At 37.0% G+C, this 18,188-nt stretch overlaps 1 protein-coding gene across 1 annotated transcript in view; it reads right to left on the bottom strand.

Moving 5' to 3' along the window:
- DNER (delta/notch like EGF repeat containing) overlaps window positions 1–18,188 on the bottom strand; it is a 136,578-nt gene that overhangs the window by 47,943 nt on the left and 70,447 nt on the right. The window contains exon 5 of the mRNA XM_075761076.1: window positions 6,924–7,069. Within this exon, the coding sequence (XP_075617191.1) occupies window positions 6,924–7,069 (146 nt within the window). The remainder of the gene's footprint in view (window positions 1–6,923; window positions 7,070–18,188) is intronic.

Here is an 18,188-nt window from a genome sequence, read left to right on the forward strand (position 1 = left end):
CAGATTTCATTCTTCCTTACAAATATTACACTGGTAGAGTTTAAACAAGGATTAATACTATACATCTCCAAAACTCAAAATGATGGGTATGTTATTTATCTGGAGTGCCAGAAGTCCCTGCTCAGTGTACGGTCTGTACACATTCTGATATTTGCCCAAGCCTCTTCACAAAACAGCTCTGAGTATCTCACACATTAGCAATGACAGTTTTCCAAACAAGGCTGTAGCTGAACAGAGAGGAAAAACAGGCAAGCAAAACACAGTCAAAAATTAGTATAATCAACAGCACAGTAACTTACTTTGAAGATAATTCATATGAGCTACATAGGAAAGTGGCTAACAGAGTGAAACAGATAATCACTTTTATTTAAGAACTAAACAGTTAACTAAATACGCAGTAAGTATTCCCACATTTCCAGCATTGGTGGAAAACACAGCAGCACAGAGGCTGCTTTGGCCTCTAAAGACGATAGCCATCAGTGGTGCAAAGTGAGCATTGTCCTCAACATCTCATATCGTCGGAGTGCCATGTGTAGGATCAGGACCCAGGTAGAGAGTGCCCATAAACATGTTGCCAGCAGCATCCTTCACAGCTGTTCTCTTATTGATACTAAATGATGTTATTGACTTAAAGCGTTTGTTATTGTTCATGGATGGAACGTTGAGTTTAGAATTGTGGTGGGTTGACCCTGGCTGAGGGCCAGGTGCCCACCAGAGCCGCTCTGTCACTCCCCTCCTTCACTAGACAGGGGAGAAAAGGTACAATGAAAGAAAACTTATGGGTCGAGATAAGGACAGGGAGAGATCATTCTCTAATTATCATCACGAGCAAAACAGAGCGAACTTAGAGAGGGAATTCATCTTATTTATTACTAAGCAAAACAGAGCAGAGGAATGAGAAATAAAACCAAATCTTAAAAACACCTCCCCCCACCCCTCCCATCTTCCCGGGCTCAACTTCACTCCCGGCTTCAACCTCCACCCCCCTCAGCGGCACAGGGGGACGGGGAGTGGGGGTTACGGTCAGTTCATCACGCGGTGTTTCTGCCGCTTCTTCATCCTCAGGGGGAGGACTCATCGTTCCCCCGCTCCAGCATGGGGTCCCTCTCACGGGAGACAGTCCTTCACGGCCTTCTCCAACGTGAGTCTCCTCCACGGGGTGCAGACCTTCAGGAGCAGACTGCTCCAGCGTGGGTCCCCCACGGGGTCACAAGTCCTGTCAGCAAACCTGCTCTGGTGTGGGCTCCTCTCTCCACGGATCCATAGGTCCTGCCAGGAGCTTGCTCCAGCGCGGGCTTCCCACGGGGCCACAGCCTCCTTCAGGTGTCTCCACCTGCTCCGGCGTGGGGTCCTCCACGGGCTGCAGGTGGAATCTCTACACCCCCTCATCCTCCCTCCATGGGCTGCAGGGGGACAGCCTGCTTCACCATGGTCTTCACCACGGGCTGCAGGGGAATCTTGCTCCAGCGCCTGGAGCACCTCCTGCCCCTCCTTCTTCACTGACCTTGGTGTCTGCAGATGTTCTTACATCTTCTCACTCCTCTCTCTGGCTGCAAAAGCGCTCTCTAACTGTTTTTCTTTTTCTTAAATATGTTATCACAGAGGCGCTGATTGGCTTGGCCTTGGCCAGCGGCGGGTCCGTCTTGGAGCCAGCTGGCATTGGCTCTGTCAGACACAGGGGAAGCTTCTAGCAGCTTCTCACAGAAGCCACCCCTGTAGCCCCCCTGCTACCAAAACCTTGCCACGCAAAACCAACACAAGACTTAATACAAAAACAAGGTTACTGCCTATCTCAATAACTCACCTGTTCTGGATGAACAAAGTGAGATACCATACTATGAAAAACATGATTTTTTTCTTCTTGAAATGGACATGAATAGAGCACAGGGAAAAATATAGGCACTGTACTTAAATTCTGTACCCTGTTTGAAGAGATCAGAGGGTTGATCTCAGTGTTTCTGTTCCTTGTGTATGCACTGAAAATAAGAACAGCCTTCTCCACCTCGATCTGATGACAGATACATCCCTAACCAAGGGATCCAAGAAGGATAACATCCCATCAAAGTTAACTCTGTCAGAACAGAGAGGTACCATGTGTGTTAGGTAGGCTCAAGTTCATGGTTGTTTTATGCTAGATCTGAGAGTAAGATGCAAAGTACATCATTACTTGAACCATTAATCAAAGAGGAAGGGCATGGCTGTATTGTCCACACAGACACAAACAGCATGGCTCTGCCTGCGCTAAAATCTCATTTCAAAGCAATGGAAGCTGATTATCATAATTTCAGTATTAATATATTTAAACAATGCAACAGTCATTGCCTCAACAATATTAATGAAAGAGGAAGTTAAAAAAAAGCTCAGATAATATTGATATCTCTCTAAGAGTATGATATAGGGGTCAATTTACCATAAAATGAAGTTAACAAAATGGGTTTTGAAAGCAGCAAAAGAAAAGCATTGTAACACTTCAAAGTGAAATGTCTAATAACAGATAACAGTTCTGAGATGCAGACAAGTTATTCTGCAGAAAAGATTAGGTGTCATCATTTTTATTAGGCATGTCATCTTCACTTTCCCCAAATGATACTATTATTTTTTTTTCCTGAATGACATGTACTAGCATATTTGAGGAAAACTAAGTCAAAAAGAAACTACACACTGCCATGATGCTAGTATTAAAATCTCTAAGAATTCCAAAACAATCTACTATCAATAGACAGTTCATCTGTGCATTTTTCTTCATTATGGGAGTGCAAATCTATCATATATCAATTTGGATGGCAATAAAATAAATCCTTTTAAATAATTTGCTATTACCCAGTCAGATCACCTATAAGTATCATAAATATAGTTGGAATATGGTAATTTTTCCCTATTTTAAGTAAGCAGAGTAATAATGTGCTCATCAGATTCCAAATTTCAGACTAGAGACACCATAAAAGCTCATCTTTTTTCTTTTTTATTTTAAACTATAGTAAAGAAGCTGTTAAGATGACCAGAACAAAATTAATGTCTATTCTTTCTGTTGCTGAGAAAGCCTTTCAGTATTTATTACAGCTCACAGTGAGCTGCTATAATATTTAAGCAAAACATTGTTATATGATAATTACATATTTTATACTTGGGAATATATTGTACTTAAGAAACTACATCCATATGCAGGAGAGCATACTTTTAGGTATATGTGAGCCTTTTTTATAAGCGGCCTTTCTACAAATACAGTCAAGTGGATCTAGCCCATATAGAAGAAATGGAAGTCATCGCTATTCAGTTCAATACATTACTTCTCAGTGCAGGCAGAGGGGAGTTATTTTTGTGTAAATCTCAAGGGTTCTAATTCTAGCAATAAAATTTCATATTTATACAGTCAGCTCTTCCATATTTTACATGGGAGAGCTGAAGTTACAGAACAGAGAAATCTGTGAAAGAAATCATTTTATCCCCATACATAAGCAAAATTGTGGCTCTCAAATCCAACAGATGGCCAAAGTTGACTTTAAAATCCTACACAGAATCAGAAATTCACACCAAACCAATCTCTCTCTTTGAGTTAATACAAGAGTTTTCTCTTCCATTCACAGCTAACTGAGGACAACTTATTCTGGTGTAAAGCTGAGCATATAAACATGAAAGTGGTATTTATATTGTGATTATGCCAAGACCAGTATTATCCTTCTGAAACGTTCCCGCTTCCATAGTGGGAGAATGGCAAGCATGGCAGCAAAGCAGAGGTACAAAGTTCATACAAAGGAAGGAAAAGGCATCACTTTGACTCAGCATCACCTCACTTCGCAGAACTTTGAACAAAGTGGTGAATTTTATGTTCCTTTCAAAAGGAACAGTAATTGAAAAAGACATTCTGCCATTAAAAGCTTTTCATTTCATATCCACATTCTATAAAAAGTATCTAGCTGAGTAGAAGCTAAGTTATACATCAGTAAGGAATGAGTGGAAACTGGCCATGACTTCCAGCTCAGACCAGAATTCATTCGTTCATAGTTTTGTGCACCCCATAGATAATAGTAAGCCGACTGCACTTATGTCACTGCAGATTGTTAATTATATTTAAATTTCCCATTAAGCAGATGTGTTACTACATTCTTTACATTAAACTAGATTTGGAATAAAACTACAAAGTACATAAAAACATAAAGACAATCATTAATCTTCTTGGCACTGGAAGCACTGACTACAGCCAGCAGAGCTCTTGTTCATGGTATTAGGCCTTTTATGCATTCTTCTAAGTTGCTTTGCATCCTGCAAGACTAGATTGTGTAAAACAGAATGAATTATAGATAAAAACAAACAGCAAATCACAACGGGCATGTTGTAAACCTAAAGAAAATTAAAGTTTCAGTTCTGCAAAAAGAAGTGTAGAAGATGCGTCTTTTGGGAAACCAACACAACGGTTTATACATGTCAAGCATGTTTGGCAGTTGTTTGCTCCATCGTTGGGGAAATCAAGACATTTTAGGGCATATCTCACCTAAGATGAGTTAAACAATGGCAAAAACATTCCACTTAATGAATTATGCACCTTCTATTTTTAACTATGTGGCTTGTGCTGGGTTTGAATCAGTTTCCTGGATGAAGCTCTATTATGCAACTAATAGGCTAAAGAGTAAGGAAAACTGACAGATTTTAAAAAGCGCTATGGACAAACAGACAACATGACATTTTTATTCTCCCTGGAGTAGGGAGCTGGACATAACAGCTACACTTGGAAACAGCATGTCAGAGGTTTCAGTGAGTTACCCCAGCCCAGTAGGCTACGTGACAGGTTTGATGGCACTCGCGACAATCACTGGGGACATTTCTCATTTGTTCAAGTTCTAGAAAATTCAGGAGCAGTTTGTGACAGTAAGAAAAAAAGCAATTACATTTCTGAAGTTAAAAAATTATTTGAAGATAATAGATATTGAGAATCCTGCTAATGCCAGTTCTCTGACTGCCATGAATTGACAGACGCCTCTTCAGAAATGAACTTCAACACGAATGCTATGTCCCACAGCTTCAACCGCAGGGGTGTCGGTCAACTACAGCCTACTGTGTGTTACGTCAAAAACACTACCTTAATAAAGGTTTTCGGTGATTACTCTTAGGTTCAAAGAAAGAATAGGTGGAAAGATAAGAACAATCCTAAATTTTTCTGTTCATTTTCCAGGGAAAGCCACACATTACATATATGCATGAGAGGAGTCATTTATCACTAACAGTTCTAGTTTTAACATATAAAACTTTCAATGTCAAGATTACAGGTGGGGACATACAGGTACCAATTTCTCTCTCTTTGACACAATAGCTCCTCCAATTTGTGTTTCTTTTTAAAGACTATTTTATTTTACTTGCCATGTCTCAAAGATTTCTAAAACATGGATAATTATTAAAGGTCATATGTGCATTTTCTTTAATACAGAAAAGCATTAATGCTTCTGCATAGATACAGGAAGGAATTTATTTTTATTTTGTGACATATGACATCCAATAAGAGAAAGAAATTAGAGTCATAAAAATGGAGAAACAACATGAAAAAAATAGAAAATAAGACTATTTAGCAAAGGCTTTATCTCTCAACTTGACAAAAAATGGAAAAAAATTTATATGCTGTTATATGTAGTAAATTTGAACATATTATTTACATAAATCAAATTCAAGATGCTGAATGTATAAAATAAAAATGTTTCATATAGTAAAGCAGAAAACCTAAACTGGACTATGAAATAGGACACTGTATCTGAATGAATAATTTATTTAGATACCAGCCAGCTGGTACAGTGAGTAGCACTTACTTCTAAACACATCTTGCAATAATTGTGTTCACGCATTACCACAAACATTTTAAAGTTTCATTTTTGAGAAATAAAATAAATAATTATTCCAGATGTTGGCACTGCCACATATATATGGATTACTGTAGCAATTTAATTATTGTTGTTACAATTCAAAATGTCATTTTTCTATCAAACATGTTTACTGAAAATTTAAATCAGAAAATGGTAGCAGATGAACAGTGAATTCCCTAAATATGCCAATTTTTTAATGCTCACAGCAGGATCACAGCTGTTAATATTTACTCAACAGTTACTATTTCTTTTATCTCCTAAATGAATATTAATAAAAGCAAAGATTAACTACACATATTTGTGCCATAGATTACTTTTAATCCATGAAATAAAACCAACACGTAGAGAAGGTAACAGAGAATACAGGCTCTCATTCACAAAAGGCCAGTCTGGTTTCGTAAAAGCAGTATACAGACTGCAAATCTTATTTTCTCATGTTACGAGATCGCACAAAAAATTCAGTGGCCAGTGGAATTGCTGTCGCCATTGTAATCTCTCAATGTAGTGTTCTGTAAAGGAGAAAGCCATACGGGAAAACTTCTAAACGTTATCAACTTACTCTATTCTGTTTCCTCTCATAATTATGCTCAGACACTTCTATTGCACTGATCAGTGATTTCTGAGTGAGCAGTTATTGAGACGTGGAGAGATAAGTACTAGATAAAATTGGACCTAAAACCAAAAGAAGATTGAAGACAAACTGGAACGCACTGGTCTGGAGATTGGGAATCCCACGTGCCCACTATGTGCTCCTCATCTCATAAAGAAATATTCTTGCATAGTGCCAGTAAGATGCAGTACACATTACCTTATACCTGATTTGAATAATTGTTTTTATTGTCAGGTAGGGTATGAATCTTTGCATCTCATATCAGTTATTTTCTTACTTAAAGTGCTTGATTTTTAGGAATAGCGAATAAATATATTGTTAGTATTTAGTAACATCTGTGAGCTTTTGAAGTCTATTACACAGCAGAAAGGTATGCACACACTCAGAGGACCAAGTATAATTTACCCTGCATTTATATTATCGTGGAATTTGCACACTACATGAAGGTCTTGGTAAGTTCACCTTACCTCATCTGGTTTGGTGATACATTTTCCTTTCCCCGAACACTGGAAGTTATCTGAAGAGCTTCCCCCAGGCATGCAGGTATTGACTTTCACTATCACAGTCAAGCGTAGAGCCACAATGCATTTAGTAACTGAATCATTCAAAAAACCTTAAAAAAAAATAATTATTATTACTATATGAGAAAATATGCTAATACATAATAATGCTCTACTGCTACACAAACAAATAAAACTGAATTGAAAGAAACTGTCAACTAAGAACATAATTGCTCATATTTCATACACCTCTATCTAAATTTAATGCATGTAAATACAAATTAGAATATAGTTTGGAAACAAACACTCATTATATTGATTAACAAAAGGCAGACAGGCTGGTGAAACAGATCTACCTCCAGAGCTCTAATCTGCTATCATTTTTTTAGGTCTCAAATAATCAAATGCTTTTGCCTGCTACATTTTCTTATGTTAAAAACATATTTCCTTAAGTTTTTTAATGACAAGGAAAATTAAAATTAAATTCAGTGGAGAAAAATGTTTAAATTAATTTCTAAAAGTTACTTCAGCGTTAAAAAGTACACAGATCATAAACTGCATTACATTGGTAACAGATGGACCATCCCTTTGGCTGTATTTTTTATAAAGTTTTCGAGAGCATACATATACAAAGAAATGCTGTCAATCTGTGTATTTGCAATACAAATATTATTAAATGTCTGATCTGATCACTCTATAAGGTGATATACCAACTATAGACGAAGAAAACATGAAAATAGGAGCATATGATGAGGAAGAAGAAAATTCATGAATCTCCGGCTAGCACTTGTAATTGCATGGAATTAAAAAACTAGTTGGTTGGAAGCCATTAAAACACATTGGAGCACAACAACATCCCTATCACCCATATTTCTAACAGATACATCTAGAAAATAAAATAAACAGCAGCAGGAATCATAAAATGAGGCACATACACAGCCCGTGACATGCACAATTAAGGCAGAGTCCATGTCAAAATACATATACTCTGCTCCTATACTTCACTTGTGCTTGAACTGCATTGTTCCACCACAGGGATTGGATTCCTGGGTTACAGCCCTTCCGCGTGTGGCATCAGTTAGCTGTTTTGTACTGGGAGCTTGCGGCAGAATAAATGGGCAGCGACATAAAAAGCGTGGGTTTAGTATAATATATATACTGTATGCAAAAGAGATACACAAAAAACCTCCCAAAGATCCTTCCGTAAATTGTCAAACTTAAATTTGACTTTGCTATCCTTAATGTAGGTAGACTCCTAAGGGTCCAAGACTGCTTGCAGTATCAGTATGCAAAGTTAGACACAGAACCATTGCAGGATTATACTTCTCTTTCGAAATTAATAGAGAGATAATTTATGTAAAAATTGATGCTTTTTTAAATCTAAATATCCTTAATTTTAAAAAGGATGACAGTAAATAGATTTATGACATATAATGTTTTTTCTAATATTTTCCACTTTAAATTCTAGAATCCATTTACAGCCTAAACCTCAAAGGAACTTCAAGACACAGTCCAGCTTCTTGCATTATAGACTGGAGATAGTACAATATTTAGTCAAGCAGAAAAAAAATTAGTACAAGATAATATTTATAATGAACAGTAATAAACCAAAGTCTCATTAAATTCTCTGAACTTCAGGTGAATTCTCTTTCCAGAACAGCTGCTAAACATTACTTACATTCTGCATATGAAAGTGTCAAGCATGACTCATTCTACAAATTCCATAGAAAATCATATGGAAGACTTCCATTCTTTGTTCTTCATTTTCAGATTCCTTTTTTTTTTTTTTTAAATGCTGCATCCTTTGAACAATTAGTTGTCTAGGCTAGAAACAATGATCCCTAAACCATATCTTCAAAGCAGGAAAATCTCATGTCCAATACAGATGTCATCGGCTTGAGTACAGCATCTACAACTGAGTTGAATATTCTAAAAGATCAGATTAAAAAAAAAAAAAAAAATGGGGGGGGGTTATAGTTCCAAATGTCTAATGGTCTGTTTTGGCTAGTGAAGATTATTGTAATCTGCTGACCTCTTCAAAGCAAACCAATTTATTCCGGCCTTAATAAACACCCCATTTTTACCCATCTGTTCAAAGATGCAGCCAGAATTATTTCCTTTAACAATTGAATGCAATTGTCACTGGTAGTCATGCAATTATATGTGAATGCTTGGAAGAATGTGGTATTTAGAAAATGTCTTTGGGTTCACATTTGCTTGTCTGAAGCAGATTGTTACATATTCTTCAGGACAGTTCCCTAAAGGAATATTAAATCAACCTTCTTTGTACTTTCAGTCTTGTTACTATTTTGGTATCAAAAACCCTTAGGCAAACCACTGAAAAAAAAAATCATTATTCTCACTGGAATGCCACATATTTTCCTCTAATTTCTAATTATCTCACCTAATTATCAAAGACTAAAAAAATAAAAACATGGCTATTTATTTTCACTTATATAAAGTTGCATACAGCTTTCTGAGATCTCTGGGTTTTAAGGCTAAAAGCAGCTTGTCTTATCATCTAAATATGACTCCCTTAACTCAGGTCATAGCACTTCAATTAATTTCTTCTCCAATTCCCGTAACAGCAATGGAACTAGAGTGAGTTTTAAGTTCTATTTTTAGCTTCTAGGTAGGAGAATAATTTCAGAAGCATGTTTACAGCTCCCTTCATCTAAGATCTAGAGAAAAATATTACAGCTGTTTACAGCAAAAGGTAATTTTGTTCAGTTTAAACTTGCTGGTTCTCTAAAGCTAGTTAAAACACAATGACATCAGAGCATTTTAAGTTGAAGAATTCAGGGTCAAACTACTTACAGTAATGTTATGGAAACAATTTTAAAACCTAATAAATAATAATATGATGTGAGTAGTCATTAGATTGCAGAGGAGGCACTTTCAAGCTTTGTGCACACACGGTTGATAGCCTGAGAAACGCCTGCGTGATTTCATTGGCACTACTGTGCTGGTTTGGGCTGGGGTAGAGTTAATTTTCATCATAGTAGCTAGTATGGGGCTGTGTTTGGGATTTGTGCTGGAAACAGTGTTGATTATATAGAGATGTTTTTGTTGTTGCTGAGCAGTGCTTACACAGTCAAGGCCTCTTCCGCTTCTTGCCCCACCAGCGAGTAGGCTGGGGGTGCACAAGGAGTTGGGAGAGGACACAGCCAGGACAGCTGACCCGAACTGACGAAAGGGATAGTCCATACCATATGACATCATGATAGCATGTAAAGCTGGTGGAAGGAAGGAAGGAAGGAAGGAAGCGGGGAGACATTCAGAATGATGGCATTTGTCTTTCCAAGTAACAGTTATGCATGATGGAGCCCTGCTTTCCTGCACATTGCTGTTATCAAAATGTTCCCAGGCACAGCAGAGTAAGACAATAAGCAGTACAGCAAGAAGCAAAAGCAAAAAGCTTTCGAGCACTAGACTCTAATACATAGTAAGGCAAGCAAGCCCCATGGCAAGCACAGGAGCCTGCCATTTTATAGCTAAACAGCTATAAATTCCATCTAGCATGTTCCAATCAAGCCTGTGGTCATCTCAAACCCTTCGAGCCCCATGTTGTGCACCAAAAAGAACTGCCATGGTTTTGCCCAGCCAGGCAAACTCATGGATTGAGATAAAGACAGTTTAATAGGTAAAGCAAAACCCATGCACACAAGCAAAGCAAAACAAGGAATTCATTCACCACATCCCATCGGCAGGCAGGTGTTCAGCCATCTGCAGTTAAGCAAGGCTCCATCACACGTAACAGTTACTGGGGAAGACAAATACCATCACTCCAAATGTCCTCCCCCTTCCTTCTTCTTCCCCCAGCTTTATATGCTGAGCATGACATCATATGGTATGGAATATCCCTTTGGTCAGTTGAGGTCAGCTGTCCTGACTGTGTCCCCTCCCAACTTCTTGTGCACCCTCAGCCTACTCGCTGGCAAGGTGGTATCAGGAGCAGAATAAATTATCATTTTGCAGCAGAAATACAGTAACAGTTCCCTACATCGAAGTTCCAATTCACAAAAGTGTAGGTCTTTGAGTCCACCTAAAGGCTTCTTGGATGACAGAGCATGACTGCCAAGGGGTTTGGGCACTCACAATGAAGCATCAGTCCCCAAGTTCTCAACTTAATTTTAGCCTGGTTTCCCGAGAAAATTAGACAGCAGTGGGATGTCTATCAGTTTCCATCTGTTCTCTTTTTCTCTTTCAACACTTTCCCACACCAAAAGCTTTTGGGGTCAGTAGCCAACTTCAACATTTAGCAAAGCAGTGGAGTTCTAAAAGACACTAAGTGCCTACATCTTTTCCGCACAGAACATAGCCCTGGCACTAAGGTCATCGGTAAGTCAAGATGGGTAGGAAAATAAGAAAGGGCCCCAGAATAAGGTGATGTAATTTCTCCACACCGTTCCTGAAGTACAGTCAGTTATTCATTATTTGGAAAACAGGAAACTGGGATATATACAAATGGAAGAAAACCGGATAGTATCAGTCCTTCAGGACCCAAGCAGTGGTATTGGCTGTGCCTGCACCACATCTTCAGTTCACGTCACACAGTAACACAATGAAGCTATAATACTTTCAGACCTGATTTCAGTTTCCAGAAATAATACAGCTGCTATCAGAGCATATTGAACCATAGTTTATAAGCCTTAGTGCCCCAGGATAGAAGCTACATAAGTATGTCTGTTAGTTCATTCGCAGATAGCACACAGTTATAGAATTAACCTGAAGTGTAAAAAATCCTAGAGAAATTTTCTGTTTGACCACACCTCTCATCACAGGAGAAAATGTTATCCAGTGAGCTAAACAGGACTGGTCAATATGGTCAATTTTTTCTTTTGTGGCCATTGAACTTTGCAGACATAAGAGTAACTTAAAGAAGGGAAACTAGGGGGGGGAAAAAAAAAACCACTGAATTTTTATTACAGTACTCACCAGTAAAAGGACAAATGGAGACTTTAATTCTAGTCCTTTCTTCTAAAGTTATATCCAAATTTTATCCAAAGATTATTTCATGTCAATAGCACTCCCACTGTCCATGTATCACATGGTATAGCTAACATTCAAGACTATGGAGACCACCACAGGGGTCTATGCTAATCACCACTATGTGTGTCTTTTTTGATCTAAGCACAAAGTAGTAAATTCAGTTTGACTATACAAGCCAATTTACCTCTCTTATGGCACTATACGTCGCAATCTCAAATAGTGGTTATTCATCTAGCAAATCTATGAGAGCTCAATCCTTCCACGCATTCATGGAAGTCATGTTCAATTCATTTTAGAGACCTAAAAAAGTGAAGAAGCATAACAAGATGTTCTGATTATGCACTTGATTGTGAAAATTGACCTTTACATATTGAAATAGTAGAGGCATCCTTTTGATTTACAAAAAGACAATCATTTGTCACCTTTTCCATGACCCTAGTGGTCATGGTCATTAAGGCCTACCAATACCCTCAGGGCCCTGACACTAATACTGTTCTACAGCATTTGAAAAAATGGTTCAGGAATCCTTTCCTAGTTTGCCTTAGGATGATTATTATACATAAGTGGAAAACAAGAAGAGAGAAACAAGTAGTCAATGACATTTGCAATATTTTTGATGCAGTACTTCCATGCCATCAGTACCATAGGATACTTGTACAGAACATCTGAGATCATTCTCTAATGATACTGCTAGGCAACATAGCATCTGGGGATACAAAAATACAGCTGCAATAACAAAACTGCTATTTTGCCCACAAATAGCACTATTTAAAAGTGGTACAACTCTCTCAAATTCTATATAGATCAGCACACTTACTGTGCTTTGTCACAGAAGCCTTGGTCAGATACTGCTTTTGAAAGTATATATAGATTTTCATGAGAATGAGTTCAAGAACTGTTTCAAATATTTTTCAAAAATTCACATGAAACAGCAATTTAAAGAATTTTTTGTTGTTGTTGATAAGTGACTGTAAAACTTATCATTGCAATTTTTTTCTTCTCCAAATTGATATCATAGTCACATTCAGTTTAAAAATAGATATGCTTTCTTCCTTCACTACCAACTCTGAAAACCAAACATGTACTTTTTTCTCAGATGTAATCACCATTACAGTGATAAAGATAAATGTGTTGCTGGTCAAGTTATATTCTCAGTAACATTACTGCAATTCTATCAGAGGCAGATTGACAATGACATTGTTACACAGGTGTAACAGACAGCAAAATTTGGGTGTCAGAAAATTATTACTGAAACTTTGGGAAGAAATAGAACACAGCTTGACTTTCAACCTAGCCCTCAGTTTTGAAGGAGTGACGGTTAAAATATATTTATGAACCGAGCAAACTAGTTGAATTCACTTAGCATTGAAAAATCCCCAAACACACATTCCATCTCCTCTGTAACAAACAGTAATTTCTGAATTTCACTGTTACTAAATAATTACCCAACTTAATAGCTTGACTGGACCGAAACCCATGATAGGATTATGAAATAGGCAGCTAGCAAGAGTACAGTTACACTTCTGAAACCACTTGCATACAGCTTATTAAGAAGATGTGACAGTAGCTTAGAGTGTGACCTTCTGTCATGGCTTCAAGGACTCTGCTTACTGTCCAAAATAACAGTGAAAGTCCAGCGAAGGGTGACAAGACTTACCTTCTAATAGATTTCCTGTATCACAATTTCCCCATTATGCGCTTATTTATCAGCGTCTCCACAATGCTGCCAAGCTGGCAGTGAACTATTTTGGGCAAAAACGTAGACTACCAGAATCTCTGATACCACACTTCACAAAAGCAGGTAAGTGTGGTGGAATACAAATGGCATAGCTGGGACTGCGATAAGGGGAACTGCGGTAGATTGGATGGCAAGGTTAGCTAGCATTTATCTATAGTGACTGGTTAAACTTAAAGACGTATGAGTGGCTACCCTACTTTTAAATACACTGTACAGTATGTTACACTACTAGCTGAAGATCTCAAGGCATTTTTCAAGCATTATTAAAATGTGCCTCACATTTTCCTTTATATTATGCATTAGTATCCTTATTTTACAGATCCGGTTAAGGAGTTTGCCCAAGATCTCACAGTACAAACAATCATATGATCAACTGAATGTAAATATCTTGACTGTGAGTTGGTCACAAAAGCCATATTTGAAGAAAGAGAAATTAAAAAAAAAAAAAAACACCAAAACCAAACCACCAAACCAAAAGGTATTTTGCCAAGCATTACAAATTTGAGCAGATGAACCCTCAGAAGATAGACTAGAAAAATAATTTCCCACTGTTATTTGCTAGAAGTAACATTGAATAAAAATTCATTTTGAATAATTTACTAATTAAAGATGATCCCAAAGAGTAAAAATTATTTAAACGCTAGCTTAAAAAATAATACAGTGTATTAAAAAAGTAAATAGTCTAATGTTTACATCAATTTATATGTGAGACGAGGCACATGCAACTTGACCATGAAGAGCAGGATATTGATTTTTATCCTATTTGTAAAGATACCCTTTCTTATATAGCTGAACAGCATTCTTCAGAATGGTTTGGATTTCAGCTTATGAAATGAATGCTTAACTTTTTGCCTTATACATCCATCTTTTTAAAAAGTCATTGAAATTAGCACTTCTTTGAACTTTTAATGCTGTTTGCACTTCTCCTGCCGCTGTTGTTTATCAAAAGGCCGTTTTCTGCAAGGTTAGTTTTATGCCCAGAACCCCAGGGAAATGTTCACAGTTGAGCACAATACTCAATACTGCCTACAGTATGGCCTTTCCAGGCAAATTGCACACATAACAATGGAAACCCCATTAACTGGAGCAGTTGTCACCAAATTCCCCCAACAGCAAGGCTGACTTGCACAAAAGTAACTGAATAGTCACGCACACATTACTGCGTCGGCTGAACAGCAGAACTGCGTGAACGCTCCAACTGCAGCATGTGCAAGGCAATGTGATTTAATTTAGTCCAGAGTGAAAGAGGGTTAAGTCAAATGACTGCACATATGCCATGGGCTAGGAGCTCACAGAGATGCTCAGCTGACACATGGTAACTTGTTAAAGCCAGAGTAACTTGATTACTTGGCTTTCAGTGTATTCAATTCACACATCTCCTATTATGAAATAAAACTGTCCTATTTCGTTTTTGCTTAAGTAAAAACAATTTCAACATGCCAACTGCTTTCTTTCCATGGAAATGTGTGTTTTAAATACACGTAACAACACAAAACTCACCATCCAGAAGACACAGTTACAACTTGCCTCCTAATCTGAAATTCTGTCACCAGATAAAAAGAGCTAGAAAATCAGACTTGTTTCAAAAATATCTCTCTAGATTACTTATTTTTAATATAGCATTTTGTACACTAAGTTTCATTCGCCTATTCAATATACCCGCAGTCATATTAGTGGTGACCTCTTGTTAATGTATGATGAGATGTTGCAAGGAGCTTCATTAAATAACCCAAGGAGCATCAGAGAGCAAATAACTGCTCAGAACAGAGATACTGAAGAAAATACTTTGTTGCATTAGAAAGGCAGGACAGCATTTGGGATCCGAAAATATTATTCTTTCTCTACATATATACATGTGGTTCACACATTTTAAAAAGCAACAGATCCCTTGTGCTTGAGGAGCCAAGAATTAATTTTCCTTTTTAAGCAAAACTTCAGAACGTTTTGTGGAATTCAAGCAAGCTGCCTTATAGGTGCTGGCATTTGAATAGCATCAGTATTCTTCATCTCACCATAAAGATGTTATAGCATCCATTTTCAAGTGAGTTTGTACAGCTACCAATTTTATTTAAGGAAATAGTCTTGAAATACTTTATCATTATAGTTTAAACCAGTTAGTTAAATTGTATTGAACTAAAAGGTTGGGCATCTTGCAGAAAACCAGATTACACACCTGGTCTACATCAGTTTTTCTTTGCTGTGATGAAAATAAGCGTTATAATTTAAAGATTGTGCTGGAGGATTTATTTTCTATTCATATAAAAATATTCACTCATATTAAATGTTAAGTCTTCTGTCTTATTACCTGTAAGGTCCTATCTGAGAAATAGCAATTTTGCTTATAAATTTCTTCCTCTATTTTATAAGAGGACAGTAAACTAAAAAACTAACGTAGCAATATCTCCTGAAAGCTGCTTTTTAAGCTACATCATGGAAGTGCTAAATAAATAACAAAGTCAAAAAGTAAGTAATTTCAAGCTATTTGCAAGCATTTTTTAACAACTATAGATACACAAACTTTTCTATCATATTACCTATGGGGAAATGGAGGCAAAATACTAACACCCAACCGTCTGTTATGTTACTTTTCTGAAACAGTTCCCACTGCTGCAGCTTCAGCAGTAGGCACACCAGAGCAGAAAAGCAATTTTTCCAACATTAAACCATGGAAGCTGATGAGAAGCAGGTTTTGTCAACAGAGTTGACAGCATGAAGGTATGAAGATCTTTCATTAAAACAAATACTGATGAGATTTTATAATTATGATAAATAGTTTAGGCAAGAATCACTCATTAACTTCAAAGAACATTGGGACAAATAGCATGAAGCTATAGCTCTGCTGAAGTAAAAGGCAGGCTTTCCATGAATTAATATGTTTTAAATGTTAATCCCTTTATTGATAGCTCTTATTTAAAAATATGATTAATTCCCTCCTCCTTCACTTCCGAGCTATCTCTTTGGCAAATCTCAATATCCACCCATAGCACTCCACAGAATTGACATTTTTCTGTGTAGATATTAAAAACATTTGCCGTCAATAAAGTACTTTTTTTTTTTTAAGCCTGAATTTGGGCACAAAACTTTTGAAATTCTTTTGGCATCAAATGAAACCTTTTTGTTGCAAACAGTGGTCAGAGATCAACAGTTCACCAGCTTTGTACTACAGATCAACCATCTAGCAATTACCTTTGTCTCATAGTAACTTGGCATTAAAAGCCATCAGGATATGCTATGTGCTTCATTCTACACCTAACCCACCTAACCTACTGAGTGAATCAGTACTTTCAGGGGCTTTTTCACTTCAAAACCTGAACCATACTGGTCTTTTTTTCCCCACTGGCTAATAAGTATACTTTCTAATAAAACATAATCAATTATTTTAGAAGACTGGCACATGTGTAAGTATCAAATCTTACAAACTCATTAAAAATACTCTAAGCAAAGCAGTCACGGTAAGAATATATTACAAAAGGTACAAGCCAGTCTTCACGTTAGTATTGTTGCCCATCTACTGGAGCTTATTTTAATGGGGTAAATGCCGTAGTTTAATCAGGCTGCATAATGGTGGCATCAGAACTCTATTCCTGCACTGCAAAAGACTGTTTGCAGATGCAGCAGCCATTTTATCAATCCTATTATTGCTCTTTTTTGTTTGGTTGTGTTACACTCTTCTCCTTCCCACAAAACCTTCACTCTCAGACAGTGCAGGTACTGTCTCTGGGTAAACAGGGCTATGATTAAGGTGTCTATTTTTAGATCTCAGAGATTGCATTCTTTCCAACCTCTAGACATTGTGCCCTGACTCACATGATCAGCAATTCAGTACATTACTGCCAGATTTTGAATCTTTTCAATCTTGTATAAACAACTTTAAACTTGTGTCACCATGAGGTAACACAAACCAAACCAAATAACATTTTCCTAAATGTTTTATCTTTGACATAACCATCTTGTTCAGAGAGATTTGCAAAAGGTAATTAAAGTATCAAGCTGAGTAACAAACTTGGAGGCAAGAGAGTGAGGAAAAAACTCCCCATAAACTTAGATATTCCCCTTTTTCTTTTACAGTTCTAATTAGAAATTTTTTTAAAGTTCAAAAAAAAATTGCATTGTATAGAAGTTGCTAATTAAGAGAACAATCCTTTATAAACTCATTTGAATAAGCAGAAAAAAGATTGTGGGAAGGAGGGGGGAAGTATATAAAGTAAATATATCAACTGGCATGGTCCACAGCATTACAGCATCCTATATTGTCTTGTGGCCTCGTGATTGGTCTAGCTTAAATATCATTAATAAAAGCACATGCTACATTATTGCTTTTTTGTATAAAATCATCCATTTTAACTTACTGTACTTAGAATAAGTTTAACATGTATATCAAGAAACAAATGAAATTTATCTGTATGAAAAAATTTATTCATCTGATCTTATTGAAAACTAAACTATTGAAAACTAAAAACTTAAGTGAGGTGTGTCAGATTCACAGACCATTTCTTTACATC

Source organism: Balearica regulorum, chromosome 9, assembly GCF_011004875.1.
Source record: "Balearica regulorum gibbericeps isolate bBalReg1 chromosome 9, bBalReg1.pri, whole genome shotgun sequence".
Lineage (NCBI taxonomy): Eukaryota > Metazoa > Chordata > Aves > Gruiformes > Gruidae > Balearica > Balearica regulorum.